The 16623-nt window shown below is 38.5% G+C and overlaps 1 protein-coding gene across 6 annotated transcripts in view; it reads left to right on the plus strand.

Annotated features, from left to right (window-relative positions):
• The window catches only part of LOC124615780 (hydroxylysine kinase), a 219432-nt gene that overhangs the window by 137827 nt on the left and 64982 nt on the right, over nt 1-16623 (plus strand). For all 6 annotated transcript variants that reach the window (XM_047143889.1, XM_047143890.1, XM_047143885.1 and 3 more), the window contains exon 2: nt 8172-8328. In XM_047143889.1, the coding sequence (XP_046999845.1) occupies nt 8182-8328 (147 nt within the window). In that variant the 5' untranslated portion in view covers nt 8172-8181. The remainder of the gene's footprint in view (nt 1-8171; nt 8329-16623) is intronic.

Raw genomic sequence — 16623 nt, forward strand, 5'->3', positions numbered from 1 at the left:
GAGTTCCATCCCTGTTACGCTTAGTTAGTCAATCCAGGGACAGTTAATGCTGTTTGTGAATGATGCTGGACTTGTGGTCTGATGATGTCCCATACGTGCTCAATTGGAAACAGATCTGGCAATTGAGCAGGCCAAGGCAACATATGTCATTTCATTTTTTCACTTCATTTATTATCATCCTTTTCATCATTTACATTATATAGGAATTGATTGTCATACTGCCCAGAATATGCACAGCAGAATATTACAAATTTCTATCAAACATGCTAAATTAAGATTATGTTGAAAATTAAAACATTGAATTAAAACACACAAAATTAACTGCAGTAGCCACCGGAAAGATCGCAGGAGGCACACATCGGCACGGTGCGTCATGGACGGTAGTTGCCGCAAGTAGAGTCCCGTTCACCAGAGGGCACGCGAGAATTCGGACGTGACCTCTGCCAGCGTAAGAACAACAACAACTCAGGCAGCACGGGCCGTGCCCAGTCAGTTAACATCGGGCATGCCTAGGACACAGTCCTGGTCTACGCTAAGTGAAGTGCAACGTAAACGTGAACAGTGTTACTACATTAATATTATATAATATGTTGAAAATTAAAACATTGAATTAATGTGTTGTACTTTTACATGCTCTGGAAGTATGTTTAGCTGCATGAACAAGGGCTTGCAGTGTGTTTGTGGAAAACTGCGTGTAATAATTCTAATGGCTCTTTTCTGTAATTTAAAAATATCTCTCAAGTGAAATTTAGCTGCACCCCAGAATGTTATTCCATAGGATATAATAGAATTGAAATAAGCCATATACACTAATCTTGTACACTCTGCACTGCAAGAAATTATTCTCAGTGCAAAACATGTTGAATTGATTTTTTTGGTTATGTCTGTGACATGGTCTTTCCAGCTCAAATGCTGATCAATGTACATATCCAAAAATTTTGTAGACCAGACTTTCTCTATTTCATGGTCGCTCAATGATAAATGGTGATCATCCTTGTAATTTACTTTACCATACCACATGTAATTTGTTTTATTTAAATTGAGTGTTAAGTTATTAGCATAAGACCACTGTTGCACACTCTTCAGAACCTTTCCAGCATTAGTGAATAAAGATTTTCTGTCATCACTTATAATTATGTTTGTATCATCTGCAAATAACATAGTTTTTGATGATCTGTTGGGCCTTTCAATGTCATTTGTATAGATTAGGAATAATAGGGGGCCAAGAACACTAATAAATATGACACACTGTAGAGCACATTGGATTACAATAGCAATATATGGGTGAGCATTATCCTGCTGGAAAATAACCCCTGGAATGTTGATCATGAATGGCAGCACAGCAGGTCGAATCATCAGATTGATGTGCAAGTTTGCAGTCAGGGGTATATGGGATAACCATAAGAGTGCTCCTGCTGTCATATGGCGTTGCACACCAGACAATAACTCCACGGGTAGGTCCAGTGTGTCTAGCACACATACAGGTTAGTTGCAGGCTCTCAACTGGCCTCCTTCTAACCAACACGAAGCCATCACTGGCATAGAGGCAGGAGCAGCTTTCATCAGAAAACATAACAAACTTCCATCCTGTCCCCCAATCAGCTCTTGTTTAAATGATCTCTTGCTTAAATAAGCTCTTGTTTGAAATCACTGAAGTCACAAATGACATTGGTTTGGGATCACTGGAATTCAAACTAAAGGGAATCTGGCTCAGAATTGGCCTTGAGGTAGTAACAGTTCATTGTTTCACTTTGGTGCCAATTGCTGCTGGATTTGCTGCTGCAGATGCAGTATGATGCAACGGTGCTATATGCGGAACACAATAGTCTTCCATTTTGGTAGTGCCATATAACTATCTGGAACCTGGTCTTCTTGGGACTGTACATTCTCATGACCACTACTGCCAGAAGTCATGTACAGTGGCTACAATCCTGCCAAATCTTTCTGCAATATCACAGAAGGCACATCCAGCTTCTCGTAGCCCTATTGCACAACCTCATCCAAACTCAGTGAGATGCAGATACTGGCATCTTTGTCACCTTAATGGCATTCTTGAATAACATCATCTGACCATGTCCAATCTCAAAGGTAACTAATGCTCACAAGCATTACAGCATGTATTTAAAGCAAACCTGATTTGCGTCCTCATAGTGGTGCTACTAGGGCCACTCTTATGCAACTGGAGTGAAATTTTAATATTCATCTTCCAGATGTGGAAACACACCTACCAAGTCCTATTTATGTCACACAATTCCTTGATGCTGCAATTTTTTTTCTGTCAGTTTATTTTCTATATGTCTTGCAGTTTTCATGTAGCCAGCTTCTGAAATCCCAGAGGTACTTATGAATAACCCTGGATTTATTTCATTATTTAAGGTGGTATTGATTTTCACTTCTGTCCAGCAACCTTTATGCTCCTGATACTACATAGGCATTGTTACTGTTCATATGGAGCTTGAATTTTTGTGTCTTAGCATAGATCTTCTAGCTGTTCACTAAAATCAGATTAATATTTTCTCTTTTTGACTTGTAATGAATATTTTTCTCTATACCTAGTGTAGGTGACCTATCCATCTCTCCAAGTGCTCATCACTGAGCCTATGAAGAGTAAATAATAGAGACATAGTCAATTCTAGGATGATGTTTCTAATCATGGGCTGTGCTTCTGTTTCAGAGGGAAGGTTTATTGTCTTCACCTGTTTAGCCAGGGATCTAATAGAATGCAGGATGCACCAAGAATGCTGACAGCAGGAGCTTTTGGTCTCTACATGAGATGTGATATGGAGTCAGCTGCACCTGCCGCACTCAATTACCATTGGTATAGGCTCCTCTGCCCTGTGAATGAGACACAACAGCAAAAATATTGAATGCCTGCTGGGCTTCCTTCCTGAACTGCCAGCTGATTCCCTGAGGTCTTTCATTCCCTGTCTAGCATCAGAGCTCTGAATGAATAGCTTATTTACTCTCTACTCTAGTTAAGACTTCCCAGGATGATCAGCTTCCATTCCAACAGTTCAAGTATGTTACGTTGATTCAAATGCAAATTTGGCATTGTGTTGTTGTTGGCTTCAGTGCAAAGACTAGTTTGATGCAGATACCAGTGCAAGTCTCTTCATAACTACTACAATCTACGTGTATTTGAATCTGATAGCTGTATTGAAGCCTTCATTTTCCTCCACAATTTTTACCTGCCTGATTCAGTGCAGTCCATACCTGCCTTCACATTATGCCCAGAGAACCATTATCTGTCAGTGCCTGCTATTTATTCTCAGATAGTGATGAAACAACAAGGCCAAGTGCAGCAGAGGGTGTAACAGAATTGGGCCTCTTAAGCTGTGCCAGAGGAATCACTGGCATCCTATCACAGCTGTAGCTCAAGGCAGCAAAATGAAGCCAGTTGAGTGCAGCAAAATGTGCTGACTGAAGTGGTTATCAATCTAAGACATAATAGGCAACTGCTAAACAAAGCATTTCCTTATATTCCAATGGACATAGACTCTCTGAGGTGAGGTATTCAGGATCCACAAGAACCAATGAATTACATTTCATCTGTTGAGATTTTATTTGTAGGCTAGGTAACAGTTATCAATTTATGTACGCACTTGTCCACTAATTCAGTTAATGAATGCAAGAGTGTAATGAACATATACCAGCATCTTTCTTCAATGAGGTGATTGAGAGTTGTAAGTGCACAGTTCTTGGCAATCAGACCATGTTCTCCCATCTGTGTTGAATTATAAGCCTCTCCACAATGTCTTACATAGTAAGACGCAGTACACTGTATACCCTTGGTGGTGTGTCAGTGAAAGTTACAACCAATTTTGGAAGCACACTTTGTGCTATTTTAGATGGTTAGCCTAAAGTGTGTGCCAATGTTAGACTTCATGTTCTGCCTTCCTATCAGTTCAGTTTTTATTCATAACACATTGCCTTGCATACGCATTCATCACCTCATTGGTGTAATACATTTAAACATCTGATAAGCAATTCAAAGGTCAGAGAAAGACAATGGAAAATCACCTCTATGAGAACCTTGTTATGAATTCAATCTGAGATACCCGACATTATCAATCAAGGGTATACGAATTCATTAGATCACACTCTACATATGGTTTTACTCAAATGGAATCTGTATGTTTACATGGATGTTCAGCAGCACACAAACAAATCACTATCCTACTGGAAGCACATAAAGAAGTACACACATGCAACTTCAAAAAAAATCATATGTGAAAAGATCTTCTTTGCCTAATGGAAATACATGTCAGCATATACTGAATAGTAGCTCAAACATGAAAGAAAGTTGTAAAATATGCAATGGCCTCACGTAAATAAAATTAGCTGAAGGATCTCCACCTGATCTTTTCAGCAAATAGAACATGTTCAAGTGAAATGTAATTTATGGAAACTGGCATGTCAAGAGCATCACACATTGCTCAGTCCTCTGGCTGCAACCTGAAAGTCCGTATAATTGTGCCGTCCTGTACTGTATTAGATCACCATAATTTCCCTCATTTGAATACCAGAGTCAAGATAAAACACTTGGTATGATGATTTGTCATAATAAACTGAGCTTTTGCTTAGAAGAATATCTCTTCACTGAAATGTTGCAGCACCCAACTGATAAAAACATAGAAAAATGAACTGTACCAAAATTATCCAAGATCTTTTAACTAACATCTGTGGCACTAGATTCAGATATCTGAGATATCTGTAAGGCCATACCACGTCACTTAATTGAAGTGTAAAAGTGGGACTATTGCAAGATATTCCATATCTATCAAGAAACATTTCATTTCAAGGGAAACAACATTATAAACCAACAAAATGCTGTAATTGCTCAACTGCGTGGCCAGGAGTAAGTTATCAATCATTGAGTAATGCTACTCTGTTTCATCACAAAGATATAGCTTCACCCACGACAGTCCAACACTATTTGAAATATGTACCAAAAATATTTTTTAGTGTCATCTGGTCCATGTTGAATGTAGTGCCAGTGCCCACAGCTACATTGCATTTTCAGACCACCTCACACAGATAGAAGGAAACATCAAACACTACAGCAACAATCCAACGTCTTGTACAGGGATACATGTGAAAATTCTCCAGACAGCCTCCGTATTTCTCTGATTGTCAATTTATCGTTTTCCTCCCACTGAAGAAATCAATTTCAGTTAAATTGTGGTTTACATGACCGGAATCTATGAAAAACATAATTTTTGTGTAATTTTTGCCACATTATCTGCAGAGTAGAGAATATTTTGTATTCTGGCACAAATGTTATGAGCAGTCAACTGTGAAAAATAGTCAGGTTAAAGGAATCCCCTTAAATTAAAATATGTTGGATTAGACACCACTTGGATTTATCCAATTATCTTGATCCCATTACTAAAAATTTTTACATGGCAATGTTCATCCTATGGACTCATGTTGTTAATAACTCTTCAGTAGCAGATAGGCAGCAGCTCCTTAGTACCATAGACAGTCATAAAGTTGTAATTATGATATTGAAAAATCAAAGTGTGTTCATGAAACTTGGCAATGCTGTCATTCCCACTCTACAGTCACCCATTAATCCAACATATTTTCTGCAAGAGAGGTGGCACAGTGGTTAGCCCACTGGAATCACATTAGGGTGGATGATGGTTCAAACCTGCATCCAACTATCCTAATTTAGGTTCAAATGCTGGGATAGTGCCTATGGAAGGGCATGACCAACTTCCTTTCCCATCCTTCCCTATCCGATGGGTCTGATGACCCACTGTCTGGTCTCCTCCCCCAAATTGACCAACCACCCAGCACCAATCAATGACTGATAATGAATGACTTAGCAGAAACCTTGTTTCTTGAAGTTTACGTTTTGGATCTTCAGAAAAATTCTGCACCTGGAAAATTATCTTGTCATTCTGCAAGTGTCTGCCACACAGAAGTTTCTTCATATCAGGAGAGAGAAAGAAATCACTGGGTGCAATGTCAGGAGATTAATGGGAAGAGGCAAAATCTGATAACTCAGAGAATCAGAATATATAACTGTGCTGTGTACAGAATGAACTGAGTTGTTCCCATGGAGTGGAACCTAGCAGGTGGTGACCTCTGCCACATTCAAAACACCACGCAATACATTGAAAACTTATCCACAACTGATTTTCATTTTTCCACTATGACCTCCATTGTTATATGCCTGACTTAAAGCACCAGTGCATGGCCTTTTCTTCCATTTTCTGGTTTTTCACAGAGAGATGGTCTGCCACTTTATTCTTCATCGTGCAGTTTTGTTTGACCACGCTGGAAATGTCTGTGGAACATAACTACCATGTTTTCTAATGGTGCATTGTTGCCATTCACTCCCACAAGCTCAGCACAAATTGCTGCAGCACTCTTCCCCTGGATAAGCAGAAAATGAAGTACTGCATGATATTCCACCAAACAAATGGGCTGCATCATTTTGTTTTTGCTGCTCTAATGATGCGCTGCAGCACTGTGACAACAGGAGTTCAGTGTGTACTAAGACTGCAGATAGGTGCCTAAAAACAAACAAAAAAATAATAATGTAACTCTTTTTTGATGTGATAATTAAAATCTTCCCGCATTCTACATATACAGGGCAAGTCAGCATTGTCTGATGGTTCTTGAAGTTATAGTACACAGTGACATTTTAAGATGTTGCACCTTATTTTATTTCAAAAGATACACAAAGAATAACAGTTTCCATCCTATATGTTAATTTTCACAGAAATTAAGTATTTGTGAAAGATAATGTCCTTTATAGACTGGCCCTCTTTTTCAGCACACTCATCGAACTTCTGTGCAAAGTTTGTCAGCACTTGCTCCAACATGTTACAGTGCATTGCATGAACCTCTTGCTTAATGGTATCCTTTAATTCAATTGCAGTACATGGCTTCTGAAGTACACTTTGTTCTCGATGAAATCCCACAAGAAAAAGTCACATGGAGTAAGACCTGAAGAAGGGAGCAGCCTGTCAACATGTCCTCTCTTGGATATCACTTTCCCAGGAAACAACTCCCTTACTTCAGACATGCACAGAGTGGAAGTGTGAGCTGTCACACCATCTTGCTGAAAACAAACATTTTGACGTTTTATGCCATGGAGATGAAGTTCTGGGATAATAAATTCACACAACATGGCCAAATAACACTCAGAGTTGATGGTGATGACTCTCCCATTTTCTTCAATGAAATAAGGCCATATGACACCAAATTTCCCTAATACAGCTCACACTGCAATCCTTTAACAATGCCATGGGTGCTGGTGCACTTGCTGAGGGTTGTTTGTTTATTAACTCTGTGGCATAGGTAATAATGAGCCTCATCTTATATTAAAATCATAATTCTAGGTTCTTTCTCTAACATATCTTTTAGTACTTCAGCAAAATGTCTCCATATCACAAAATCTCAAGGTTTCAACTTCTGAACAATCACAATTTTGAAGGGATCAAAATTTAGACAGTGTAAAATGCACTGAATGGATAAATTTGATAACACAAGAGACTGTGACTGTCATCTTGCAGATCGGTTGGGGCTCTGTGGAATTGCATGATGCCCAACTTAAATATTTTCAAGTGCATGGCCATCTTTGCGCTGCCTCCTGGTTTTTCCTTCAATGCAGAACCTGTCTCACGAAAGCTCTTAACCTGCAGCAGAATGGTATTGTGGGCTGGAACTGCACCATTAATGCTGAACTGGAGACAGAACTCCCTCTGAGGGGTGGCCACAGATTCTGCAGTTTTAAAGAACGTTTCTATGACGAGCACTCGGTGTTGCACAATCCACCTCTCTACTGAAACTAGTCTACTGCTGCAGAGGAAAACAATGAGCCCAAGCATGCCCCTCCACTACGCTGACTCACCTATTACTACAGAGTCAAAAACATCAGGTAACACTGACTCACTCTGTACGAAGGCCACCCTCCATGATGAGATTTATGTAACATGATGAAATTTTACTAACACAACAAAACTATAAATGCTTTACAAATAGGTGACAATAGCTCTGATTGTGTTTTGTAGACTAGTTTGCTGATGTAATGTTTGAATATTGACAGTGTTTGTTAATACTATCGATTACAGCAAAGAAAACTGTCTGCTCTTGCTCTACATGCTTGAGAAACACTTTTTTGTTTGACAACGAAACATATTTATTTTCTTTTGCAGGAAGCAAAGAATGAATGAATTCTTGGAGCCTGGAAAAAGGATACGACCTGACTTAAATAAAGAGGCTGCAGCAGAGTTGGCATACAAATTATATCGGCTGCCAGAAGTAACAGTTACTGAACTCAATGGTTACGATGATAAAAATTTCCACTTAAAGGTTTTATTACTTTTACTTAAAACATTTTAAGTTCTTTCATATGGGTTTACTGAACTCTGCAATTTTTAATTATTCTGAAATTCTGTTTTATTCATTAGCTGTGGAGACTATCTCCATTCATCTATACTTTTGTTCATTATTTTTATACTCTGAAGCAAATAACTTTTCTGGTGTTTTCTGCACTTACCTCGATGTACAGTTGTTTTCTTAACCTTTGCTTCTGCAGATTTCTGCACTATTACACACACACACACACACACACACACACACACACACACACACAGAGAGAGAGAGAGAGAGAGAGAGAGAGAGAGAGAGAGAGAGAGAGAGAGAGAGAGAGACAGGTTACAAACAAACAGACTACAAACTACAGTGACATTCTTACTGACAGCAACTGCTGCCTGTTTTGTCTCAAAACTTAGTTTAAAGCTATCACTTACTGCACATTGTGGAGCTTTGCCTCTTACACAGTTTTTGTCAGCTACCCCTTTTTTTGACAAAGTGTTCCAATTTCTGTTTCCATTTTCTATAGATCCTCTCTGACACTGTCTATTCACTTTGCTTTTGACTGGTTGTAACACATTTGTCCTCCAGGATTTTCAATTAATATCATCTTTCATGCCTCCATATCCACCATACATAGTAACAAGCATATAACTGTCTTCCTAATTTTATTATTCTTGATTGATGAATATTAAAGGTGGTGTTAAGTCCATTTTGATTCCACAGTGACTCCATTTGCTGAACATTAACATTCACACTTTCCCTTTTCTTTCACAATCAATTTTTTAACAGTTCTCCATATCTCTTTACAGTCTTGTTTTATCCTTCCTATACATTTCTTTGTAATGTCCTCTCCTAAACCTTGCATTTTTGTTTGGTAACTGTATTCCACTCAGTGTTGAACCATGAGTTTCTTCTGTGTCAATTGTCCAGCACTTAATTTTCTGCAGTTTAATGGCTTCTCTCATTTCTTCAATGGAGTTGTGGGGTATCAATACTTACAACCGCTTCTAGTGAGCTAGGGCTGCAATACCTGTGGCTTGATCAAAAACTGCAGTGCAGCAGTGCATTCCAAGCTGCGTCTGTGAATGGATGTGCTTCCAGTATTGTGCTTGTCAATAAATTTAGTCCTTATATTGACGTTCCCATCTCATGACTGGTATATTTCAACCACCTTGTAGTAAATTCTACCAAAAAGCCATGCATGCCAGATCTATTTAGTGCCTTCATTAATATGTCTAGATTTTGATTTCAGTTGTCTTTAGAATGCCTGTGTTTTATTTTGATGAATTTAATATCATTGCCCTGACTACGGCTAATTCTGGATTATAATGGATGACTAAAGCTTCACATACTGAGAAGGTCTAATTTGTGCCTAGCATCTATCAGTATGTGATCTATCTGTGTCACTTTGTTACCACTGGAAGGGGGGGGGGGGGGGAGGTTGGTGTTTTCCCTTGTGAACTATTTTAGTTATCAACAGTGTGGATAAAATGATCACATTTTCAAATTTTGCAGATAAGAGTAGTCCTATTCATTTAACTTTACCAGCTATTCCATTTATTCCAATGCTACCTACAATTTAGACCCTTTGAGGAAAGGTTTTGGCAAGAAAGATCCTGTAGCTATTATTAGGGCTAACAAGATCATTTTGCACCATACCCCCAACCATGCAATTGAGAATGACTTCGGGCACATTACTGGGAATGCTTCTGGCACAAATGTGAAGATTGTGTTATTGTTTCAGTTATATGACAAGCCCTAGATGAAGCATTCTGTCGAATATGTAAATGCATGCTTCATAGATCACTCAAGAGAATGAGATAATCACATATGAATTTAATTTGTGTGTCATCCCTCACAGAATCATACTGACATGGCATATACCTGGATGTTTCTAGTAAGAGGTTACTTTCACACCTAATTTTCAGAAGCATCTAGTCTAACCACAGTACTAGCTGTCCTATTTCTATATTTTCGAATATTATCACAAGGCAGGTCTTAGATTAAACTTTTATGAAAGAAAGAAGTGCCAAATAGCTATAGACACAGTTGCAACAATCAGCGGAGACAAACAAAATGGCAGTTTGGGTATCACAAATAGTAAAAATTACAACACATTTGAACTTTTCCATCAAAACATAATAAACATGCTAAAAGAGAAAGAGGAGCTACACACATTACTACAGGGAACTGAAAATCTAAAGGTATTTCGAAAGATGTGCTATGCATGGCAAAACATCATTTGGGATTCAAAGGAATTGAACAGTTACACCTATATGGATAAAAATTACTATCACATTACTGTAGGTTTAACACAATGAAAGGGGAAGTGCCTACATAAAAAAAATGGAATAAAGTCACTGCTATAGAGCTTAATGAGTAGGACCAAATGTACTGAACAGCTCTTTGAGTGCTGTACTTCAGTAACAAATTTAAAAACATACAGGACAGTAGTGAATTGTTCTAACAATCAATAGGCTCCCAACAACAAATATTTTAAACTTCGTTAAGCTGTTAAAGTTGATACTAATAACATTTAGTGATCGTATACAGAGATTTTGGTATTGATTCTGGAGATAGCACTGATGGAGAGATCCTAGTGTTATTCACATACCGTAACTTGGGGTGAATGGAACAGAAAATGAAGTTTTTACTGATAATTGATATCTAAATATTGTACTATAATTTTGAAATTTTAAGTACAGCAATGTGCTACAAGAATGAAAATGTTCTTCTATACCCAGACAGGGTGGCTGAATGGTTCTAAGCACTACAGTCTGGAACTGTGTGATCACTACTGTTGCAGGTTAGAATCCTGCCTCGGGAATGAATGTGCGTGATGTGTCCCCCCCCCCCCCCCCCATCAGAGGTTCGAGTCCTCCTTCGGGCTTGGGTGTGTGTGTTGTCCTTAGCGTAAGTTCATTTCAATTAGATTAAGTAGTGTGTGAAGCTAGGGACCAATGACCTCAACAGTTTGGTCCTATAAGAACTCACCACAAATTTCCATAATTTTTTCTTCCAAAGAAGAACTGAAAAATAGGACAAAAAATGAATAATCGAAAGCAGGTCTATCAGGTTTATTTAGACAGTCACTGCATACTCCATCACTATAAATAATTTTTGGCAAATCCACTGTAAACAAGACCACATAAGTTTTAGAAAGTGATTTTCAATGGTATACGTATTAATCTGTTTGAGAATATCTTTCAATAAGAACTCAGTTCAGGTTCCATAGAAACTTGTCTACAGAGAAAGTAACATATAATCCCACAAACTCAGTTCAGGTAGAACTAAATAAGGAAAATTACTTTGTTTGAATTTTCTGTACCTTGTCAAATCCTTCATTATGTAGATCAAAGAACTACACTCAGGAAACTACGAGGTATTGGAAAAGTCTCTCCACAGCGCTGTATGATTGTTAGCCACATGTGCCGTATGACTGTTCATTTGCCTGAGTTACTTCCCTTCAAGTGCACTCTCCCAACATTCCACTGCTTTGTTTATCTCAGCCAGTGTCAGTAGTATCGTTGGTGTGTGTTGTAATGTGTTGACGTGAACATTTTAGTTCCTCTGCTCGTTTGTTTCATTCTTGTCACTGTTAAAATGCTAACCATTGAAGAACGTTTGTTTTTAGTTCAACAAGTGTTCAAAGCAGGTGGTAAATACACAGTTTCAGTTCATCAAACATTTAATTCAGTTTTCCTGGAGACAACACTCCCACATCATGATACTGTGCAAGATTTGATTAACAAATTTCGAAGTACGAGTTCAGTGACAGATGCACTGAGAAGTGGTCATCCTAACGTTTTGTCTGAGGGTAATCTACTCAATATTTCCCATAAAATGTCTGTGAGTCTGAACAACTCACTAAGAAAACTCGCCCAGGATATCGATGCTAGTGTCGGAACGGCCCACACAGCTGTAATGAAAAAATTGGAACTTTTCCCATACAAAGTGACAGTCATGCAAGAACTGAAAAATACTGATCATAGCAAGAGACTGCATTATTGTCAATGGTTCAAAAATTTCGTTCAACAAAATGGAAGGGATATTCTTAATGACATGTTTTTCACTGATGAGTTGTGGTTTCATTTATCTGGGTACATGAACTTGCAAAATTCTCATACGTGGAGTATTGCAAATCCATTGTGTATTCATGAGGAACCACTTCATTCTGTGAAAATAGGAGTTTGGATTGCAATTTCTAGATGTCGGATTGTGGGTCCCATATTTTTCAACGAAACAATAAATGCACAACGATACTGCAGTGATATTCTGTACCCATTCATAGGAGAACTTGTGTTATGTGAAATACTGAACAGTTATTTTCAACACGATGGTGCAACTATGCATACAGCTCACATTTCAATGTCACTGCTTGCTGATGTTTTTGGTGATCGCATAATTTCACAGGAACTTTGGCCTCCACGATCGACTGACCTGGCACCACCTGACTTTTTCTTCTGCGGTGCAGTGAAAGCAACCATCTATAAAAACTGTCCAAAATCCATCAATGAATTGAAAACTGCAATATCCACTTTCACTGCTTCTGTTACAGAAGAAATGTTACAGCTTGTGTTTGGAAACATGATAAGATGAATTGAATTTTGTGTTCAACAACAGGGGGGACACTTTCAACATTTTATGTGAAAATTTGTAAGTAAAAATTAATATTCAATAAATTAATAACTAGTATTTCACTGAGTTTCATTTCAGTATATTCACTACAGCATACAGCAAGCGTGGCTAACAATCATACGGCTCTGCGGAGAGACTTTTTGAACACCCGGTATAATGGTGTGGCATTAAACCCTCCCTCTTATAGGAATGGAATCATATCTTAACAGTTCTGAAGCAAATAAACAAATGATATCACAGGAATAAGACAGAACCCAGAAAGGGAAGACATTAAATATAGTGTCCCTCAAAGTTTGGTGCATGGCACACTCCTGTTCTTGATCTACATAAATTTATTTACCCAGGATACTGGAGAAATCTTCGAAACCATGTTGTTTGCTGATAACACAAGTAAGCTGGTAAAGGGCCTAAACACATCTGCACCAGATATAGACAGCACAATAATGGCACAGGATTACAACTCATTCAGAGCAAATAGTTTAGCCCTTAATCTCCTTAATTTTACAAAGAATCCTCTCCTCTCAGTAGTGGCACCAACGTTGATGAGAGTGACACCAGTTTAAGTGAGCACTGGAATGAATGTGGGTTGGAGAACAACAACCAGGTATCAAATTTAGTTGTATTGCCAGCCATGGGAATACATCCCACATAACTTGCTTTTTATAAATACACTATAGGTGGCAGGGGTAAAATACAGGGAGTGAAAGGCTATTTACAATTTGTACAGAAACAGATGGCAGTTATAAGAGTCGAGGGGCATGAAAAGGAAGCAGTGGTTGGGAAAGGAGTGAGACAGGCTTGTAGCCTCTCCCCGATGTTATTCAATCTGTATATTGAGCAAGCAGTAAAGGAAACAAAAGAAAAATTCGGAGTAGGTATTAAAATTCATGGAGAAGAAGTAAAAACTTTGAAGTTCGCCGATGACATTGTAATTCTGTCAGAGACAGCAAAGGACTTGGAAGAGCAGTTGAACGGAATGAACAGTGTCTTGAAAGGAGGATATAAGATGAACATCAACAAAAGCAAAACAAGGATAATGGAATGTAGTCAAATTAAATTGGGTGATGCTGAGGGAATTAGATTAGGAAATGAGACACTTAAAGTAGTAAAGGAGTTTTGTTACAGAAGAAGGCTGAAGATAAGGTGGGTAGATAATGTAACTAATGAGGAGGTATTGAATAGGATTGGGGAGAAGAGAAGTTTGTGGCACAACTTGACTAGAAGAAGGGATCGGTTGGTAGGACATGTTTTGAGGCATCAAGGGATCACAAATTTAGCATTGGAGGGCAGTGTGGAGGGTAAAAATCATAGAGGGAGACCAAGAGATGAATACACTAAGCAGATTCAGAAGGATGTAGGTTGCAGTAGGTACTGGGAGATGGAGAAGCTTGCACAGGATAGAGTAGCATGGAGAGCTGCATCAAACCAGTCTCAGGACTGAAGACCACAACAACAAACATAGTTTCATGTACTGACACTGGTGGATCATTCAGTATTGACTGCCCACTGTGTCATTATCTGCCAAAGGTGTCGTTCAGACACAGTATGGAGAAGCATGGGAACAGCACACCACTCCCCTGGCCGTTGTGTTTCCCAGACCTAGAAGACACTACTTCTCACCCAAATAGCTGCTCCATTGGCATCACGATGCTGCGTTCACCCCGCACCAGTGCTTCTACCAAGGAAAAATCCCTGGCAATATTGGGAACTGAACCCACATCCTTCACACAGCAGTTGGATACACTGACCATTTCTCTATGGAGGCAGATTTATGAACTTCTACCCCACTTAAACTGCAGTTCACTTGAATCCAAATGTAGTCAGAACTAAACTGACTTTACAAAAGGACAGATGTTCAACAGTAGAATACAATGCTAAATGATACAAATTATAAAATATGCTCACAACACTCAAAAAGCAGCATGACAAATGATACATGAGGTTCTACAGCTGACCTAATGCTGCTACTGCTCCAAAGCACTATAGATTTCTAAGGTTGGCAACAAATGATGAAGCACACTGTTATCCCAAAATGGTCTGATTTCTGCTGACTCAGCACTATATAGTTGAAAGGATATTGTATTACTGTCATTCAGTTTGTTTAGTCAGTTCTATAAGAATGGTAAATTGTAGTGACTGGGAGTGACTGCGAATCATTGTTATAATTCTGCTGAGGAATGTAAATCTACAACTTTGCAGTTCACAATTTGTTCAATTTGATTATGCAGATAATATGATATTAATTTTAAGTTGATGGTGATCCATGAGGCAGGTACCATGAACAATTGTGCAGCAGGAAGAAAATTTGCTAGCACAGAAATGAATGTAGGTGGCATCAGACAAAGAATGAATTAAACAGTTCCATTGGTACTGACAAAGGCAAGGTGTAACAAACTGAAGCAACAGTTTGTTCAGTACATTTGAAAGAAATGCAATGAAGGCTTCCCAATTACTTGAGAAATTATCTGAATGAAGATGCAGGAGATGAAGAGAAATTTAATCAGGTTACCTTCCATTCGGAAAGTGGATGCACTCAGTGACTGCATGTGACTTATAAATTACAGAGTGCAGCAATCAGTCATCCTTTTTAGATTTTATTATGCAAATCCAGATTTTGGCAATGCACTATTTTTCATTCTCAATGCATGTAAGTGACAGTCACAGTGGGCGTCAGTCACAGTTCAGTCAAAGAACTGTGACTATGCCCAAACAACAGGGACTTACGTGCATTGAGAATAAAAAATAACACATTGAGAATGGCTAGCTACTAGCCAAAATCTGGATTTGCATAATAAAATCTAAAAAGGATGACTGATTGCTGTTGATTGCTGTACTCTATAATTTACAGGGGGGTGGGGGGGGGGGGGTGGTCGGCTTATCTGCAGTCTCATGATTGTAGCTGAGAATGAATTTTTACTCCATTCAAAGTATGTTTAACACTGATAATATGCAAATAATTAAGTGCCAGACCAGGATTTAAATCCACATTCCTGCTTCTGATAAATTCATGAGACATGCTCAGATGGCATATGCCCACAAAAGGCTGTATCTGTACTACACATTTAAGACATTCTGGACCAATGAGAAATGATGCAATGAAACTAACAGAGTGCTTTTGCTAATTTTCATACATCTCATGATGTGGGAAGGTACATCACAAGTTGTACTATATCAAGAAGGAGAAGATGAGACAAGTTAAAAGAGATAAGGACTGAAATTTTGAACTACCAAGGCTAGACTCACAATAATGAATGTCTCTAGTTTATAAAAATGTGTTACTTAGTCACAAATGGCTGCATATAAGTAGGATAAGTATGGTTCTCAGACCAAAATAAGAGTTGAAGAATTCACCAAACTAGGTAAGGAGTGGTAAAAATACTGGGCTTCCATCTGAGAGAAGCAAGATTCAGATCCATATGTAGCTATGATTGTCAAGAAGGTATCTTTGAAAAAGGACACAGCAATTTTCTTCTCACCTTTACCCTAACTGAGCTTCTACTGTTGCTAATATACACATTCCCAATGGACATAAAACCTAAGCAAAGTATGTGCTATATTGATCATTTGTGAGAAGTTAAAGATGGCTGCTGGAATGGATTTTGAGTGTGGATATTTGCATTTTTTGGATAGTGCACTGTTACCTGAGCTGTA

Source organism: Schistocerca americana, chromosome 5, assembly GCF_021461395.2.
Source record: "Schistocerca americana isolate TAMUIC-IGC-003095 chromosome 5, iqSchAmer2.1, whole genome shotgun sequence".
NCBI lineage: Eukaryota > Metazoa > Arthropoda > Insecta > Orthoptera > Acrididae > Schistocerca > Schistocerca americana.